The 17,570-nt window shown below is 48.4% G+C and overlaps 2 protein-coding genes across 15 annotated transcripts in view; one reads left to right on the plus strand and one right to left on the minus strand.

Annotated features, from left to right (window-relative positions):
- ERMARD (ER membrane associated RNA degradation) overlaps positions 1 to 8,457 on the plus strand; it is a 33,373-nt gene extending 24,916 nt beyond the window's left edge. For 7 of the 14 annotated variants that reach the window (XM_055269815.2, XM_055269814.2, XM_055269812.2 and 4 more), the window contains 5 exons: positions 2,076 to 2,152; positions 2,744 to 2,869; positions 3,259 to 3,477; positions 6,103 to 6,216; positions 8,264 to 8,457. In XM_055269815.2, the coding sequence (XP_055125790.2) occupies positions 2,076 to 2,152; positions 2,744 to 2,869; positions 3,259 to 3,477; positions 6,103 to 6,216; positions 8,264 to 8,447 (720 nt within the window). In that variant the 3' untranslated portion in view covers positions 8,448 to 8,457. Of the gene's footprint in view, positions 1 to 2,075; positions 2,153 to 2,743; positions 2,870 to 3,125; positions 3,216 to 3,258; positions 3,478 to 6,102; positions 6,217 to 8,263 lie in introns of all 14 variants that reach the window. The other 7 variants (XM_055269817.2, XM_063623963.1, XM_055269819.2 and 4 more) reach the window with 3 other exon arrangements.
- Positions 8,458 to 15,753: 7,296 nt separating this feature from the next.
- On the minus strand, positions 15,754 to 16,315 carry LOC129477065 (putative uncharacterized protein encoded by LINC00242). Its single transcript, XM_055269840.2, has one exon. It carries the CDS (start codon positions 16,313 to 16,315, stop codon positions 15,794 to 15,796), a length of 522 nt encoding a protein of 173 aa, XP_055125815.2. The 3' UTR covers positions 15,754 to 15,793.
- Positions 16,316 to 17,570: the final 1,255 nt, after the last annotated feature.

A 17,570-nucleotide genomic window follows, 5' to 3' on the forward strand; every position in this document is an offset into this window, starting at 1 on the left:
ATACAAGGGTAGTGCAAGGGGATGAAAGAGACAGTCCCCAAGAATATAAGCATCATGACAGTTGCGCAGGTGAAAATTCATAAATGAGATTACCTCTAAAAGGAAGCTGTAAAATCAACACACAGCGGGTCAGGAGAGATTTGCAAAGGCATTTTAAAGAAACGGTGCCTTGAGGCTGGATGCAGTGGCTCACGCCTGTAATCCCAGCACTTTGGGGGGCCGAGGCGGGCAGATCACAAGGTCAGGAGATTGAGACCATCCTGGCTAACACAGTGAAACCCCGTCTCTACTAAAAATACAGAAATTAGCTGGGCGTGGTGGCGGGCGCCTGTAGTCCCAGCTACTCGGGAGGCTGAGGCAGGAGAATGGTGTGAACCCTGGAGGTGGAGCTTGCAGTGAGCCGAGATCGCGCCACTGCACTCCATCCAGCCTGGGCGACAGAGCCAGACTCCATCTCAAAAAAAAAAAAAAAAAAGAAGAAGAAGAAGAAGAAGAAATGGTGCCTTGGGAAGTCTGAGGCCTCCTTGAGAATGCCTTAAGGAAAATACTGTCAGAAGGGGGTTGTCAGCAGTGAAGTTGGGAAAACAGCCGCCTGGAGGTATGGCTTGGAGGCAGAGCATCGGGCTGTGCTGGTCGGATGCCATTCCCCGTTGGCGCTGTGGACCAGCTTTACCAGTGGGAATGCCATGCTTTCCAAGAGCAAGCCCTTACGAAGGTGGAGGTGGGCAGGTAGGGAGGAGGGAAGATTTAGGAAGGAAGAGGAGCTTCAAGAAGGCAGCCTTTGTCTTCCAACCAGAGCTGCTGAGGCTCCAGGCCATCCTCTCCTGTGCCCCACGGTGGCTATTTTGGGTACTTACCACTTCCTGTCCCCCTCCTGGCATCTCACAGGTATTCAGGCAGCTTTGCATCCTGGGCTTCGGTTATTCCTGCTGTTGAGACCACCCACGCTCAGTGGTGTCAGCAGCCACTGTTTTACTTGCTCATACGCTAGTGGGTTAGAAATGGGGAGCATCAGCTGAGATTGCACCACTGCACTCCAGCCTGGGTGACAGCGAGACTCCATCTCAAATTTAAAAAAAAATTGTGACCTTTTGCAGCACATAGCTGATTTGACTGTGCTTTGTGGAGTACACCAAGCAGGTTGTCAAACTGGTGGTCCCTTTACTGAAATTTCGTTTCCACGATGGTGTTGGCGGGGCAGCAGCAGAATCCATGCCTTTTCTCCTGGAGTGTGCGAGAGTCCGTGGTGCTGAGTATCTCACACAGATGTGGCAATTTATGTGATGTTCTAATTAAGACTATTGGTACAGAAACAGATTCAGACGTCCTCTCAGAAATAATGCGTTGTTTAGCAAAGTGTATTGATGTAATGGGAGATGGATGCCTTAATAATGAACACTTTGAAGAACACCTTTGCCACATGTCCTCAGGACCTTCTGAGGGCTGTGTCATGGGGTGTGGTCACTCATTTGACTCACAATAAATTTCTTCAAATAAAAAAAAAAAAAGAAATGGGGAGCATCTGCCAAGGGATCTGTCTTGTGGCCTGGCCTGGGTGTTGACGGCTGTGGTCCCCCAGGGCTTTGTGGGTGTCCCATCTGAGAAGGCTGGAAGTTGGTCAGAGGCTTCATGGGGGTCCTGCAGGGACAGTCCCAAGGTGACAGCTGCTGCACCCCGAGTGCGGCCTGAACTGGAGAGGCACCTGCGCCTCTGACATTTGGATGCTGCTCAGCATCTTCACACCTGCTGTGTTCTGTTGGTTCCAGGCCAGTCGCCAGGGCTCGTGCAGATTTGGTGGGGGCCTCCCTCTCAATGGCAGGTGTCAAAAGAACTCGTGGACATGGTCATAGCCACCCCAGACGTTCACTCCCTACCAGTCTGCTGGTAGTTTCCGCAGCCTTCCCCCATCTGAATGTACTGAAGAACTGACACCCACCATCTGGTTTTAAAATGTTTAGAATTTGTAATAATTTTATAGATACGTATTTTCTAGAGAGTGATGTAACATCCATAAAAACAGATTTTCCAGGAAGTTACCGTGAAATCTACAAAAGCAATAAAACATTTCCTTCCAGGTGCTGAGCTGTGAGGAGAGCATCAGGGTTTGGGCTCTGCTGCCTTTCCCCGAAGAACTCACTCGGGAAGCAGTCAGGTGCGTGGCATCCTGGGGCCTGGCTGACCTCAAGCTTGTCTGGTACTATTAGTTTCGGCAGCATTTCTTCTTTAAGGAGGCTATTGGAAGATAAAAGGGGAAGGAGGAATTTCTGGGCCTTGGTGGCTGATGCAGGCTGTGGGGAGCTGGAAGTGTTGCTGAATGCGATCTTCCAACTGGCATGGGGCCCTGGTGGAGACTGAACATGGAACGAGAGGTGGGTTTTGTGGGTAGACAATGGCGTCCATGAGAAATACCCTGAGTAGATAGGAAGAAAGATGGGTCTGAAGCTCAGGAGAGAAGTAGGGATGGAGACATAAATTCTGGAATCGTAGACAACAGCAGACATACTTGTTCAGCAGGAAGAATACGCAGGTGGTTCATCGTCTTGTCATTGTTGGACTTTGCTTTTGGCATACAGCATCGTTTGTTTCTCCACTGTCGTGATGGTGGCTTTTTCCATTTTATATTTGAGGAAAGTGAGATTCACAGTTAGGTTGCTGCTCAGTGAACCATTAAACATTATTGTGCATAGGCACTAATATGAGCATTTTAATTGTCACGTATCTTTAAATATTTTCTATTTTTCAGATTAGAAGATAATTCTGAAACAAATGCCTGCCACTCTTTAATTACAAAAATAACAGATGAGCTGTATCACCATATGCCTGAGAATCATTGTGTGTTAAAGGACTTGGATCGTCTTCCTACTGAGATGTAAGTTCCGGGACATCCTGACAACTGTTGAAACATTGATTCAGCAGATTAGCATAGCAAACTTAGCATTTTCTATGTTTTAGATTTTATAAACTTGGTAATAGTCTTAGAATCCCACTGTTACTGCTTCAAGAGGAATTATGAGATAAGTTTTGACAATCTCTGTGCAAGCTTGGCACATCTGACAAGGCTGTGAATACCACATTCTGTTTGCCACAATTCAGTGTATTTAGTTAACACTTGCTGCGTGTCACAGTTGTCCCTGCAGACCAACCAGTGATACGCCGCTAGCCCTGGCTCCCAGAAAGCCGCAGCCTTGCAGGTGCAGAAGGAGAGTGAGGCTCAGGTGAGGATCACGATGCCTGCTCCAAGTCTGGCTTTGTTTGCAGGTGGCCCCAGCTGCTCCGTGAGCTCTGCAGCACACCTGTTCCCACCCTGTTCTGCCCCAGGATTGTGCTGGAAGTGGTGGTTGTGCTCCGAAGCATCGGCAAACAGTGCCACCGTGTGTCCAGCCAGGTCACCGTTGCCTCGGAGCTGAGACACAGGCAGTGGGTGGAAAGGACGCTGCGGTCTCGCCAGCGGCAGAACTACCTGCGTATGTGGAGTAGGTGCGCGCGCACTTTCCTGTTTTGGAGGGGCACTGTGGGGCAGGAAGTTGTCACAGATGCAGTTCTAGTCCTCACCTTCAGACACACACAGCAGCCCCTCACTGAACCCATCGACAGGTGTTGATATCCTTGGAGTCCACAACTGAGCATGAACCTAAAGTATCTGAGACACGTCTCAATCCGTTTAGAAAGTATCTGAGACAGGCCTCAATCCGTTTAGAAAGTATCTGAGACACGTCTCAATCCGTTTAGAAAGTATCTGAGACACGTCTCAATCCGTTTAGAAAGTATCTGAGACACGTCTCAATCCGTTTAGAAAGTTTACTTTCCCAGGGTTAAGGACGTGCTGTGACAGCCTCAGGAGGCCCTGACGGCATGTACCCCAGGTACTTGGGGCGAAGTTTGCTTTTACACATTTTAAGGAGACAAAAGACATCAGTCAGTAGGTGTAAGGTGTACATTGGTTCCATCTGGAAAGGCGGGAAAACAAAGGTGGGGGCCTTCCAGGTTATAGGTAGACAAGAGACAAAGGATTGCATTGTTTTGAGTCTTTGATGAGGCTTTCAGTGAATACACAATTGACTTGTGAGTGGGGGTAGAGGAATAGTCACTTACACCTTAGTGTGGCTCAGTGAAGCTGCATTTTACATAGGGCAGAGGAAGCAATCCTATAGGCATTTGTCTCAGGTGAGCTGAGGGATGACTTCCTGTCCCACACCTGGGAAGATCAGCTAGCAACTACCTTACCAGGGTGAAATTCAGCAGAACTCTTTCAGGATAAAGATCTTGAGGCCCATGAGAACTTCCCTGTGGACAAATTACGAGGGAGGTCTGTATGTAGCTTTTTTCTCTTTGTAGCCACCTTATTTAGGAATAAAATGGGAGACAGGTTTTCCTGAGGCAGTTCCCAGCTTGACTTTTCCCTTTGGCTTAGTGAGTTTGGGGTCCTGAGATTTATTTTCCTTTCATGATAGAAACAAAAGTTAAGTTCCCACAGCATGTTTCTGGTCATAAAAATATTACCAAGCTTCTAAATGAAGACCCAAAACACTGACAGTGTTAAACATTGAGGTACATATGAGCTCTAGGGACATTTAAGAAAGATGAATTAAACACAAGTGAGATAACTAGTCAGTGTCTGGTGAGGCAGTGAGTGACGGCAGTCCAAGCAGTCCAGGTGGCGGTTAAATGAGGCAGTACTGTTAGCAGAGTGAGACCTCCCCAGGCCTGCCTCCCTTCCCCCCACCCACAGCTCCAGCACCAACAGGAACAAATGTGTGGGTCACTGAGCACTTTTGTATCTGTCACTGTTGAGCACTTGTATGATTATGGTAGACTTTACAAGTTCTTATAATCTGTATTCATTCGTTCATTCGTTTTCCAACCTGCTTATTCCAGTTCAAGGTCAGGGTTGTGGGTGGCTGGAGCCTGTCTTGGCCACTCTGGGTATAAGGCAGGACCCACCCTGGATAGGACGAGTTTCTGTCACAGGGCGAGTCACACGCCCACACTCACTCTGGGACCATGGAGATACGCCAGTTCATCTAATGTGCACAGCTCTGGCATGTGGAGGAGACTGGGGGACGGGAGAAAGCCCATGCCGAATGTGCTTCTTCACATGGACAGTGGCCCTCGTGGGGCATCCATTTCTTTTCTCACTGATGTTGTGACGAAACAATGTTGAATGAAATGATGTTATTTGAGGACTTCCTATGCTGATTTTCATAGAAAGTTACAGTACCTACTATTTTAAATATTGTTTGTAATTTGGGCATAGGGAAATATGGGTTCTATCTATCTAAATGAGTATTTGGATTTAAAATATAACAGCAGATTAACGTGATTAACAGCAGATTATATTTGGATTTAAAATATAACAGCAGATTAACTTGATTAACAGCAGATTAACAGCATTATGGTTTCTTCACTTATAGAGTATATTTTAGAATGTGCTACATCCTTAAGAAATGGCCATTTTGGATACATTTCTAGAATTTTTTGGTTGAGTGGTATCTGTGTTTTTAAAGCTTTACACAGATATCACTGGATTCCCCTCCAGAAAGGTGCTACTCAATTTACACTCTTACCAGCAATTTATAAGACAAGGTCATTCTCTTATTACCACTCTCCAAAACCACAATATTTTTACATGTCTCAGCTAGTTTCATGGGAAAAATAAGATCTTACTTTAATTGGGATTTCTTTAATCTGGTGGCATTGAGCCTGCTTTCATATCGAGGCCATTTGTTTTTCTCTGGTGAGAGTTCCTCCCTAGATGTCAGAGGGCAGGGAGCGGGGGGCTGCTGGGCGCAGACTGGACCTGCCTGGTGCCCTGTGAGCGTGCAGAGCCCCTGGCAGCCCCGACATAGGCCGGGCGCCTCAGATTGTGACTGAAAGCAAGGAATGCGGACGTGCAGGATGGGCCAGGAGCAAAGGCTACACTGGGCACTCCTGCCGGCTACGGGCCTCGGGGCTGGAAGCGGGCATTGGGCTCTAAGGATTAGGAAAATTATTTTTTGAGAAGTTGGGACTTAAGGATGTTGATTAGGTGAATCATCTTTTTCCTTATGAAGGTGGAAAATACCAACATTCCTCACATTTTAATTTACTTTTATCTGTTTTTAGTATCAGACTACTATCCCCTGTGCTCAGCCTGATACTGTTACTCATCGCGCTGGAGTTGGTCAACATTCATGCTGTTTGTGGGAAGAATGTGCATGAGTATCAGCAGTACCTAAAGTAAGTATGTCACAGTATGTCTGCAGTCACATTGCCTCGTGGGGCAGATTGAGGGTGAACCTGTAGGAGTGAGATTGGGGCAGTATGAATGCCACTATCTCCGTGGTGGCCTCACTGCCATCTCAGGCAAGGCTCTGACATCTGGCCTGCAAGAAGAACTCCCACATCCAAATGTCTCAAAACCACGTTTTTTTGTTGTTGTTGTTTTGTTTTGTTTTGTTTTTTTTCAGAGACAGAGTCTTGTTCTGTTGCCCATGCTGGGGTGCAGTGGCATAATCACGGCTCACTGCAGCATCGACCTCCCAGGCTCAGGTGATCCCGCTACCTCAGCCTCCTGAGTAGCTGGGACCACAGCCATGCCATCATACCTGGCTAATTTTTAAATGTTTTTGTAGAGATGAGGTCTCACTATGTTGCCCTTCAGTGATCATCCTACCTTGGCCTCCCAAAGTGCTGGGATTACAGGTGTAAAAGCCACTGTGCCCGGCCAAAAACCCAATTCGTGTATGTAATGAATAGTTTCCAATTCAGGAAGTCCACTTTTTAGGACCATCCCGATCTAGGAGTCTGAGGTAGTGTGACACTTGTGTGACCCACTTTACATCCAGAGATTCCAAACCAAGGAGGCTTCCGGGCAGAGGTCAAACAAGCTGTCATCTGGGCTTGAGTGCAGCTCCAGCTCTAGCCTCCCTCGGCTGCTAGGAAGATCTGGATATCTTATTGGTTTTAAGCCAATGCTTTGCAGGTGCCAGGCACCTCAGTACACGTTTAAATGAACGTGAAAATACAACTGGGGTGTCTTATGGAAAGAAGCATAGACTCCTGCTGAGAGTGAGAGGAGCAAACGTGTAGACTGTTAGCAGCTGAGGACTCCAGCTCAGTGTGCCCCATGCTTGGCACTGCTGGCATTGTGGGCTGGTGCAGACTGTCCTGCTCATTGTAGGATGCTCAGTAGCAGCCCTGCCTCTACCCACAAAATACCAATGGCACCCCTGCACTCCGTATGACAATCAAAAGTGCCCTAGACATAGCCAGATATCCCCTGGGGGACAAAATCACCCCAGTAGAGAACCCTCCTCTAGACAAAGTGTCTGTGGCTTTTCATTATATTATCCTTTTAGCTTCTCTTTAAGTTTGAATATTTTCAAGATAAAATGCTGGTGAAAACTACCTGGCAAATGTGGAAAAAGTAAAGATGACATTTATTGTCATCCGTCAGAGTGACCCCGCTGTTAACATTTTGAGAAATATCTTAAGTAAAATCTCTTTAACAATAACAGCTGTCTCAGTGGCACACGTCTCCTCTGAGCCGGCCCCTCCATCACAGGGGATGGAAGCTGCATGTGTGAGGGGGGGAGGGCACGCTGCCCACGAGGCTCCTGACAGGGGCTAAAAGGACTGGCCTGCTTGTCATTGCAGCCGAACCTTGAACAATGCAGGTTTGCACTGCACCGGTCCACTTGTCCAGGGAGCTTTTTCAGTAAATACAGTTGGTCCTCTGTATCAGCAGGCTCTGCGTCTCATGCAAACACAGATTGAAATTACAGTGCTCTTGGTTGCAGACATCAGTGTGGGAAAAACAAAACAAAACACAAAAATCTCATTGTGAAACCCACATGTTCAGGGGGCCAATTTTTCGTGCTGGACTTGAGTATGCTTAGATTTTGGTATCCACTGAATGACTGTGTATTGTGTGTTTATTTTGTGTTTTGTGTTTATTATGTTATGTGTCAGTTTGGTGCAGATGACCCCTAAGTTCCTTCCTGGAATGACGGCTGTCATGTCCGGGCTGGAGAAGAATGTTTGAAAAGGTGCTTGCGTTGGAACCTGTCCAAGTGTCCAGTAGCATTTACATTTCAGCATTTTTCTATTTCCTCTAATTTGTATTCCCTTATTTTTGTTTTATATGGATTTATTTTTCTTGAATCCTCAGACATAAATTAAGTACAGTTTACTTTAGGAATAATTCCAAGAACGAAGAGAAGACGTTTAATTCGTTGTTTCATTTTATAGTGGAATGGATAAAGAAATTAATTTTTTTTTACAGGTTTGTAAAGTCGATCTTGCAGTACATGGAGAACCTAGTGGCTTACACCAGTTACGAAAAGAACAAGTGGAATGAAACTATCAATCTTACACATACAGCTTTGTTGAAAATTTGGACTTTTAGTGAGAAGAAACAAATGTTAATACATTTAGCCAAGAAACCCACAAGTAAAGTACTCTTATGAAAACTTGTAAGTCAGGATGCTTTTAATTTTAACAGATTTTAACAGCGTGTCAACTAAAAACCCCAAGGCAAGGTGGAGTTGAGGGTCTGCTTGACCAGGGTCCGGGTTCTGTTTCTCTGCAGTGTTCTGATTTACCCTTTCCAAGTGGTCGGTGTGAGTCTCAGTCTGGCTTCCTTTGTGGTGACCAAATGGCTGCTGTAGGGTTTGGTTCCATCTCCCCATAACACACTGTCCAGAGGAAGAAGGGAGAGCTGCTTTCACCCACCTGTCACTCGAAATGTGTGGCTCCATTGTTACTGGCCACATGCCTACCCTTGAGAACGATTGCTGTGGCCGGGACCCTCCCCTGCGTTCACCAGCCTCGGGAGATGTTGACTCCTGGACCAGCCATCAGGACAAGGAGGGTGGGCCCTGGGGCTGAGGAGAGGACTGATACAATTTAAGCTTCCCAGATCAGTGCTGGAGACCAGCTCCTGAAAGGGGAGGTGGGCAGGCACGGGTGCTGGGCTGCAGCCTCCTGGTCAGCGTTTGGCAAAAAAAGAAGAGCCCTTCCCTGTTTTTAGATGTGGGGGTTTCAGTGCAGGATCTGGGAGAGCTGGGGGAAAGAAGATTAGGGAAGCTGCCATTCACAGGCCCTGCTTGAAGAACCAAGTATGTGACTCGAGGGTTCCTGCAGCCGCTGCAGCCCTCGAGGGTGCCTGGGAGCCCTCAGTGTCGGAGTTGGCAGCTGCAAAGCTGGGGCTCTCCAGAAGCCTCTGGGCAGCCGCCCTGACCTCACGTCTGCTTGGGCATGGGCCACCCCACCCCACCCTCTGAATCGCTGCTTCTCTTTTTGCACCTTCCAAACCTTGACAGGGTGCAGCTGGCAGTCATCTAAGGACTGGCATTCTGTGGCTGCTTCTGCTCAGGAGACCTGGTGGCCGCAGGTGGCAGCACAGCTGAGCACATGCTGTTTGTGCTCTGCCAGCTCAGCTCTGGCCCCTTTTAAACAACACCTCTGGGTAAGCGTGATGCTTCTGGCTAATGTGATGCAACTTTCTCTTGTACAATTGAAGATGGTTCCTCCTCTTCCCAAAAGTGGAGACACAAAGCACAAATCCCATGTGTCAGTATTCCCACTATGGGACTTCTTTTATAGCGCTGTCACACCTCTCTCTGATACACTTGCATTTAGATGGTGACTGTAGGGTTGACCATCCTGCTAGTGGTGGTACTGGGATGGGAAGAGGGAAAGAAAGAACTGACTCATAGAGTTAGCTCATAGATACTGGTGTATCTACCATTGCAATGAGGAGACCACACAGAGCTGCTGCATGCACTGTTTTTGCAACCTGATGATCTGGCAGAAGTTTGTGTTTGAAAATTCCCTTTTTGCCACTGTTCCATGTTCCTTTACTTTGCCTGTCTGGGTTGTGGTTTTTCACCTGGTGAGTTAACCCAGACCTCATTCCTGAAAGGTCTTTTCCATTACAAATCTTTCTCGTTTTGGGTAACTGTAGGTTTCCACTGACTTATCACTGGACTTGGGAATACTAAGAGGTTCCCTAGAGAATCCCCTAAATTCCAGACCCTCCTCCCGGCCCCCCATTCTGTGTTAGGAGCTGTGTTTCGCCAAGACAATCGAGAACAGTCACCTGGCCATAGCAGTAAACTCTTCTGGCTCATTGGCACAAGGCATCCAGTGCGGCTGGGCGGCAGCCTCCACCTGCAGGGCAGTGGGCACCTCGTGTCCCTCTGTGGAAGCATCCAAGGAATGAAGCCACCCAAACCAGCAGAGTCCAGAATTGTTAGCGGAGAATCCAAAACCTTGCTAGTGGTGCAGGGGCGTAATGAGAGGAGCCATTCCCGCTCCACATGCACCTCCACACGTGTTTTCCAGCCATGAGAGAACCTACACCATCTGCTGACCGATGGCTCAGGGTGCAGGGCACGTCTTGGGCAACCCAGCAGCCCCCAAGGGGCGCCTTGTCACAGCCAGCACTGCCTGGTGCTTGGGAGGCTCCCCGAGGTAATGGAGTGTGTGCCGGGATCACGATTGCCACGGGCCTCACTGCTGAGCTCTGCTTGAAACGGGTCTCCTGGAAGCAGAACTGTAAGCAACCCATGCAGCAGATGAGGCTTCTGTGAGCCAGGTGCAGTGGCCAAGAGGCGTCTGTCCCTCTGAACACATGGCCTGATGTGCTTGGGGGCCAGCTCTTCTTTCCAGGTGAGTTTTTCGTGCTAGGAATTGTGTTGGTCTCTCCCATTAGCAGATGTATACATTTAGCAGTGGACCTTAGCCAGACTAGCCTTGGAGTGAGGATGCCCACATGGTTGGAGCCATTGACAACGTCCTTCACTGCCTCTATGGCCACTTTGTTGATGAGAACATTGAGCAAGCAAGGCTGGGTGGCTGGAGAGAAAGGCTAACATGCACGAGGCAGCCATGGTGCCACCTGCCTACTGAGAGCATAGGCCCCCTCCCCCGCTGTTATTTAGGGCCACTCAAATGGGTTAGAACGTTGCCAATTTTCACCTTCAAGTGGTGTCAGCTGTCAGCATCTTTTGCAGAAATCAAGTCTAACTTTTAATTCAGGTGAGTGATCCTAGGAACGTCCCCGTGAAGCCAGTAGGTACGTGGTGAGGGGTGCTGTCCATGCAGCAGTGTGGGCTCGAAGAGCTTCAGAACCACTTGCTTGTGTATCTTGTGCTCCAGAACATGCCAAAGCCTAATCTGTGTGTGTGCGTGCATGTGCCTGCATGCTTGTGTGTGTACACCTATATACCTATTAAATATATACATCTTGCCTGAATGTAATGATGACATGCTCCTGCAGTTGCCTCACCTGGTGAAGTGACAGGTCAGAAAACGCAGTCTTTGGTGGTCCGCTTAAGTTCCAGCTAGCTGTCACTAGCTGTGCCATGGTGAAGTGTAGATGTTCAGTATCCATCAGGGCCTAGAGGACAAGCTGAGAGCTGATTCTCAGATTAATAATTATCTGCAGAAGAGAGTGTGGTTTTGTCCCAGAACCGTAGGGGTCTGTGCTCTGGGCCTGTCTGTGGCTCTTCCATGCATCATGGGATCTAATTGCCACCGTGGCCTGACAGGGAGACCAGCTTTTACATCAACCTGCTCTGGAGGCTTTGCTCTTTCTAGGCCTCGTGCAGAACTGGCAGTTTGTAAGTTAATTGGAAAGTGAGCAGAGTAGCATGTGTGAGTCTGGTGGATGTAGGTTGCAGAGCTCCAGAGAGACTGAGTGCCTGCCCCTCTCTAGTGCCAGTGGATGGGGGCACAGCAACCTGTCCTCCCCCTTGCAGAGTGCGTCCACACCTTCCTAGATCACGGGCCCCGGAAACTTCAGAGCAGCCGCCCCGTGCATTCTTACGGGAGTTATGTCCCACCCCAGGTGGTCATAATGTCACCAAAACAGTGGGGTGTCTTGTTTCCTGTCCACATCATTAATGTGATGGGCCATGGTGGCGTCCTGTGAAATGGCAAGACGGCCGGCAGCCCTGAGCTCTAGGTTGCGTGGAGGAGCTGGAGAGGTAGCACAGCCCTGATGCACTCCCACCAAGGCTGCTGCTGTCCCAGCCAGATGAGAACAAGATAGCTTCTGGATGTGAGATTGCAGGAGACAAAATCTCAACCCATATCAGTAGGTATAGAGAAAAATCATCTGCCAGATCAGTGGCTGCAGACCTGAGATCCGGGACTATATTGATTTGTTCCAGTAACGAGACCACATCTGAAGTAGCAGATGCTCAGGCTCCTGGGCTGGGGCCTTGTGTCCCAGGGAGGCTCCGCTGTCTTGAGCGGCGGCTCTGTTCCCTGCAGGCGCGTGGGCAGCCAAGCTGCTAGGCTGCCTCACCTTCCCTTGGTATTCTTTCCCCTGTTGCCCATCCTGCTTCTGATGATCACTTCCTTGGTCAGCTGTAGTATATGCCCATTCCAGTTACAGTCACATCGTATATGGCTACAATTTGTTGTTTTTCCTTAAACAGTGTTATATATCTCTGCTCACAATTGAATTAACTTAGAGTTTAATCCTTAAGAAGCAAATGTCTTCTGTTCTCACCTTCCCGAGGGATTCTGCCACATTGACCATCTTGCTAGCAGGGGTCACAGGTGTAACAAGAATGGATTTCTGCTGGCTGATGGTCCACTGTGTAGCGTGGCTCAGGGGACCCAAGAATTCGAAGGCAAAGCTGCTTCAAATTCTCCTGCACGCTTGTTCTTTTCTTTTTGCCCTTTTTCTTCTTTCTTCCCCTTCCTTCCTCTCCTTCTTCCTCTCCTTCTTCTCCTTTCTCTCCTTCTTCCTCTCCTTCCTCTCCTTCCTCTCCTTCCTCTCTCTCTTTCTTTCTCTTTCTCTTTTCCTTTCTCTTCCCCTCCCCTCCCCTCCCCTTAATCACCTAGGCTGAGGTGTAGTGACACAATCATATCTCACTCCAGTCTCCAACTCCTGTGCTCCCATGCTTTTTCTTTTCTTCCTTTCTTTCTCTGTTTTTGTTTTTGTTTGTTTGTTTGTTTGTTTTTTGAGACGGAGTTTTGCTCTTGTTGCCCAGGCTAGAGTGCAGTGGTGTGATCTCGGCTCGCTGCAACCTCTGCCTCTCAGGTTCAAGCGATTCTCCTGCCTCAGCCTCCCGAGTAGCTGGGATTACAGGCGTGTGCCGCCATGCCCAGCTAATTTTGTATTTTTAGTAGAGATGGGGTTTCACCATGTTGGTCAGGCTGGTCTTGATCTTCTACCTCAAGTGATCCACCCACCTTGGCCTCCCAAAGTGCTGGGATTACATGCATGAGCCACTGTGCCTGGCCTTTATTTTCTGTCTCTGCTGGCTGGCTGAATACCTTGAGCAGACCAGAATTACTGGAGGCAAGGGAAAAATGGAAGATTAGCTAAATTTGTTTTCCATCAAAAGCAATGATGAAAATGATTATTTTCAAAGAGCAACAGCAAATATTGGTCCAAATTCACAAGTGTTCATCTGACAGGCCATATTGGAGAGTAAAGGTAGTTGTGCGTGGGCCTTCTGAGTGCACGGATGTGGAATTTAGCTACAGGATGAATGTTCTCCTGCTTCTGTAAGTTGTTTTGATGAGACGTGAAGACATGTTCTGAACAATATTAGAAGAATGCATCACCTTGGCACCTGCCCTGCCCCCGACCTTTTCCTGAGTGAACAGGAGCCACGTCCCTTTTTAAATTAAATGATGGAACAGCCTGGCCTGTTCCATGTCCTTGCTGCTGTCTCCCGTGCTCACTCCTCTGGGGCTCCAATCATGTGGCTGAGAATCCATTTGGGATATCCTTTCCCCATCCCTGCCTGTCTCTGTCATTAAATAAAGTGAAGATAGTCTGATGTGACTGGCTTTCCAAACACTTAGTTGGATTCACTGTAATGTGGACTAAACAAATGGCTTAAAATTCACTGTTTGCAGAGACCTTATCCTCTGCTCCACTCAGTAGAGACATGACCTGCCCCTCGAAGCTCTGCTCATTCCACCGCCTTCCTGACAGGCATGTGCACAGCTTCAGGAAGCTCTCTGAGGTCAGAAACCCTGTTGTTTTACCTGTTTGCACCCCCTCTTTGTGTGTCCTGAATATTTTTACTACCTTAAATGTGTGCTCTTTCCCCCACAACATTTGTTTTAAGTAATTTTAAAGCTACAGAAATGTTTCTAGAGTAGTCCAGTGGATTCCCACATGACAATTAAACTATCGTTGGCATTTTGCCACACTTATTTTCCCCTTTTAAGTATACATATATCATTCTTTTGACTGAACCATTTTGAAAGTTAGTCATTGTGATGTTTTGCCCTCAAATACTTGAGCATGCATCTATTGAGAACAAAATCATTCCCCTTCAGTTATCACATTGAGGAAATTTAACAACACAGCACCATTATCTAATACATGGTCCATATAAAATTCTTCCCAGTGTGTATAATAATGTCGTTTATACCTTCTGTTGTTTGTTTTTATCCAAGCATCACAATTGCTTTTAGTTACTATGTCTTTTATTTTTAAAATCTTGAATAACTCCTGTTTTGTTTTTTTCTTTCTATGTCAGAGACATTTTTGAAGTATTTATGTCACCTTTACAGAATGTTCATCAATTGGCTTTTGTTAGATTGTCTCCTCAAATTTGACAGTTTTAAAGAAACACTGCATCTGTGATATTGTCTGAACCAGTGCATCACTTCAAGACACATGATTGACACAATAATGCTGTGTACCACTCGGTGCATCACAGCAGGACACATGAAGCACATATGTGCTGCTGTGCACTCCTCAGTGAATATTGCAGGGTGTGTGGGCAGGGCCAGGTGTTGTCAAGGTCCCAGCAGGTCGCTCTGCCCTCTAGACACAATGGCTGGATGGGCAGTGGACACCTGCTCTGCAGAGCCTGGGCAGCAGCTGAAGATGATGCGGGGAGGGGCTGCTCAGCTGGGGCTGGAAGATGAGGAGGACAGGGCTGGGCTGGCTGCCTTGTGGAGATAGCAGGACTTGTTGAGGGAAAGTCAGGCCAGGGATGCAAACCAAAACTGACTGAGGAGAAACTGCAGCCCCGTGCATGGCCTCAGCTCCCTTTCTGAGGCCCCGTTGATGTGAGTGCTTTCAACAAGCCCTCCAGGGAATCTCTGCTTCTTGCAACCAAAAAGTAGTGACCACTGGAAGAGCCAGCCCCTGCGAGAGGACAGAGGCATGGCGGCCATCAGGAGGCAGGCAAACCCCAGAGAAGGAGGCCACGGACTTGGCAGTGGACGACCGGTGTGCGATCTCAGTGCCACAGGTTACTGGTTTTGTGGCAAGATGTGTACCTGCTGACAGCATGGCTTCCTCGTCTGCAGAGTGTGACAGTGACATTCCCTGCCTCATTAGACAGACGTTAGGATACAGTGAGGGGCGGTGCTCAGCCCCATTCTGGACACGTAGCATCGATAAACACCAGCTCTTACCGGATCGTTCCCTTATGCTGGGAGGAAAGAAACGATTTGGATTCCCCCTGTCTAGAAGTCCAGCTATCTGCATGTGTGTTCAGAGGACGTTCTCGTATCTCAGGAGTGAAACCAAAGCATCCTGCACATCTTTCCCCCACCCCCACTCATAGCCTCGGATTCTCTGCACAGCTTTAGGTAAAGGAGCTGACGGGGAATCGGCTGCCTGACCCCGAGTCCTCACTCTGGGGCCCGAGCTTAGGATAACTTCAGATTCAGCTGAGGCCTCTGAACTGTGACTCCGCCCCGTGGCCGCATGCGCGTCGGAACTCCTACCTGCCCTTTGCCCTTCTCGAGGCCGATGCTTGCCTGGAGGAGGGCTGGCAGCAGAAACGCAGCTGACCGGGTTGCGTTTTCGTACGGCTGACTAAAGGGGATACCGGTGGAGACCATTTCTCGTTTTATTTTTCAATGATTTGGCGGAGAAGCTCCTCCTGGGAATGGGCTTTGGATTTCTTGGAGCTGCGCGGCGGGTCCCACAGTGTGGCTTTCGGCCCGCGCGGTGCTGGCGCTTGCACTTCCTCTGGCGCGGCACGGGGTGGCGCTCCCGGCTAAGGCAGCGGCCAGGGGGAGCCGCGAGCGACGCGCTGCCTCTCCGGCTGAAGCGGTTTCCAAGGCCACCGTGAGGGGGACCATCCATCCAGGTAAAACGCGCTCTTTCCTTGTTCCTTTGCGAATCGATGGGGACCAGGCTTCCCCAGGTGGTGAAGTGAGGAACAGGGACCGCGGGGCTCGCCTGACCAGTGGGGTCTCCATGCTTGTCCGCGTTGACAAAAGACAAGGACAGACATGGCCTGAAATCTTCCCGCCTCCGTGAGGGAAGCCTGCGTCTGGGAATGCGCTGCAGGGAAGTGATCCCTGAGTGAGGAAGGAGGTGCCGGGGCATCATTAATCAGACCTCGGGAGGCAATGCCGGGAAGGTTCTTTGTTTAAAGAAACGCTCATGTTTAAAGAGCACTTGGTGCGGACTTGCTGTGGCCATCGCCCTCAACAGCTCATCTTTAGGAGGTGCAGGCTGAATTCCCGCCTCGGTGTCATCCGTGTCTGCCTACCGCGCAGAGGAGACAGCGAGAGGCCTTCCCACTCCACCGCTTTTACGGGAAGATTTTCACATTGGCTAGAGGGGTGTGGTTTGGTTTATAGCCACACCAAGTAATTTTAATAAAACTCAATAACTATATTGCCTTGCAGGCTCCAAGTGTTACAGGCAGACCCGAGTCCGAGTCTTCCTACGGTTCATTGTCCCCCTCTGGATTTCCTAGCGACTCCAGATACGATGGCATCAATGTCAGTTAACTTGGCACTGCTTAAAATACGTCTATGATCAAATCTTAAGTTTTTCCAAATAAGACTCTGGATGAATGCAGGAAGGTCATTTGATTACTTTAAAATAAGAGTATTTTATGTTAAGTTTGAAAAAGCCAGTCATAAAACCAAGCTCTGTACCAATGAATCTAGTTTGTGAAGCCAGCAGCACAGGCTTATTATTATAAATATCAAATACCACCATTATGTGTAAGCTCATTTATTTTCAAAGCACTTTGTGATCATTAATTGTCCACGTCTGTGAATACCCCCTGAGAGACAGTATTATTAACTGCATTTGAAAGGAAGAAAACTAAGGCACAGAAAACCCGTAATTCATTGCCCTGAGGGGAAAAGGAGACACCAGGAACACTGGCTGTCCTTTCGCTGCATCTTCTGTTTGGTAGAGATCCGGGGACATCCGGAACATCCACCCTCTCTCTCCCACTCATGGCCATGCCACCATCTAGTGCCACGCTGACATTTCCTCTCAATCTCAGGATAATCACATTGATGTAACACTTAGCAGGCTTGTTATCTCAGTGTCTATTATCTCAAAATCCTCATAGGAACCTTAGAAAGAGGCAATATTAGCCCCATTTCATAGGAAAATGAAGGATCAGTGAGAAAGTGACAGGTCTGTCACTGGTGGTGGAGGGCAGGGCCATTGTGGCAAGTCAGGCCTCCGCTGCAGGTCTGAGTTTATGCCACTGCCCCCGTCTGTGAGGTCTAGGAGGCTGTTGTCTAAGCAGAAGGCATGGCCCATCAGGGACCATGGGTGGTAGACACAATTGAGTCATCTGACTGCCTTCCCACCCACCTGTGTGTTCTTTGTTTTA

The sequence above is a fragment of the Symphalangus syndactylus genome, chromosome 2, assembly GCF_028878055.3.
Source record: "Symphalangus syndactylus isolate Jambi chromosome 2, NHGRI_mSymSyn1-v2.1_pri, whole genome shotgun sequence".
NCBI lineage: Eukaryota > Metazoa > Chordata > Mammalia > Primates > Hylobatidae > Symphalangus > Symphalangus syndactylus.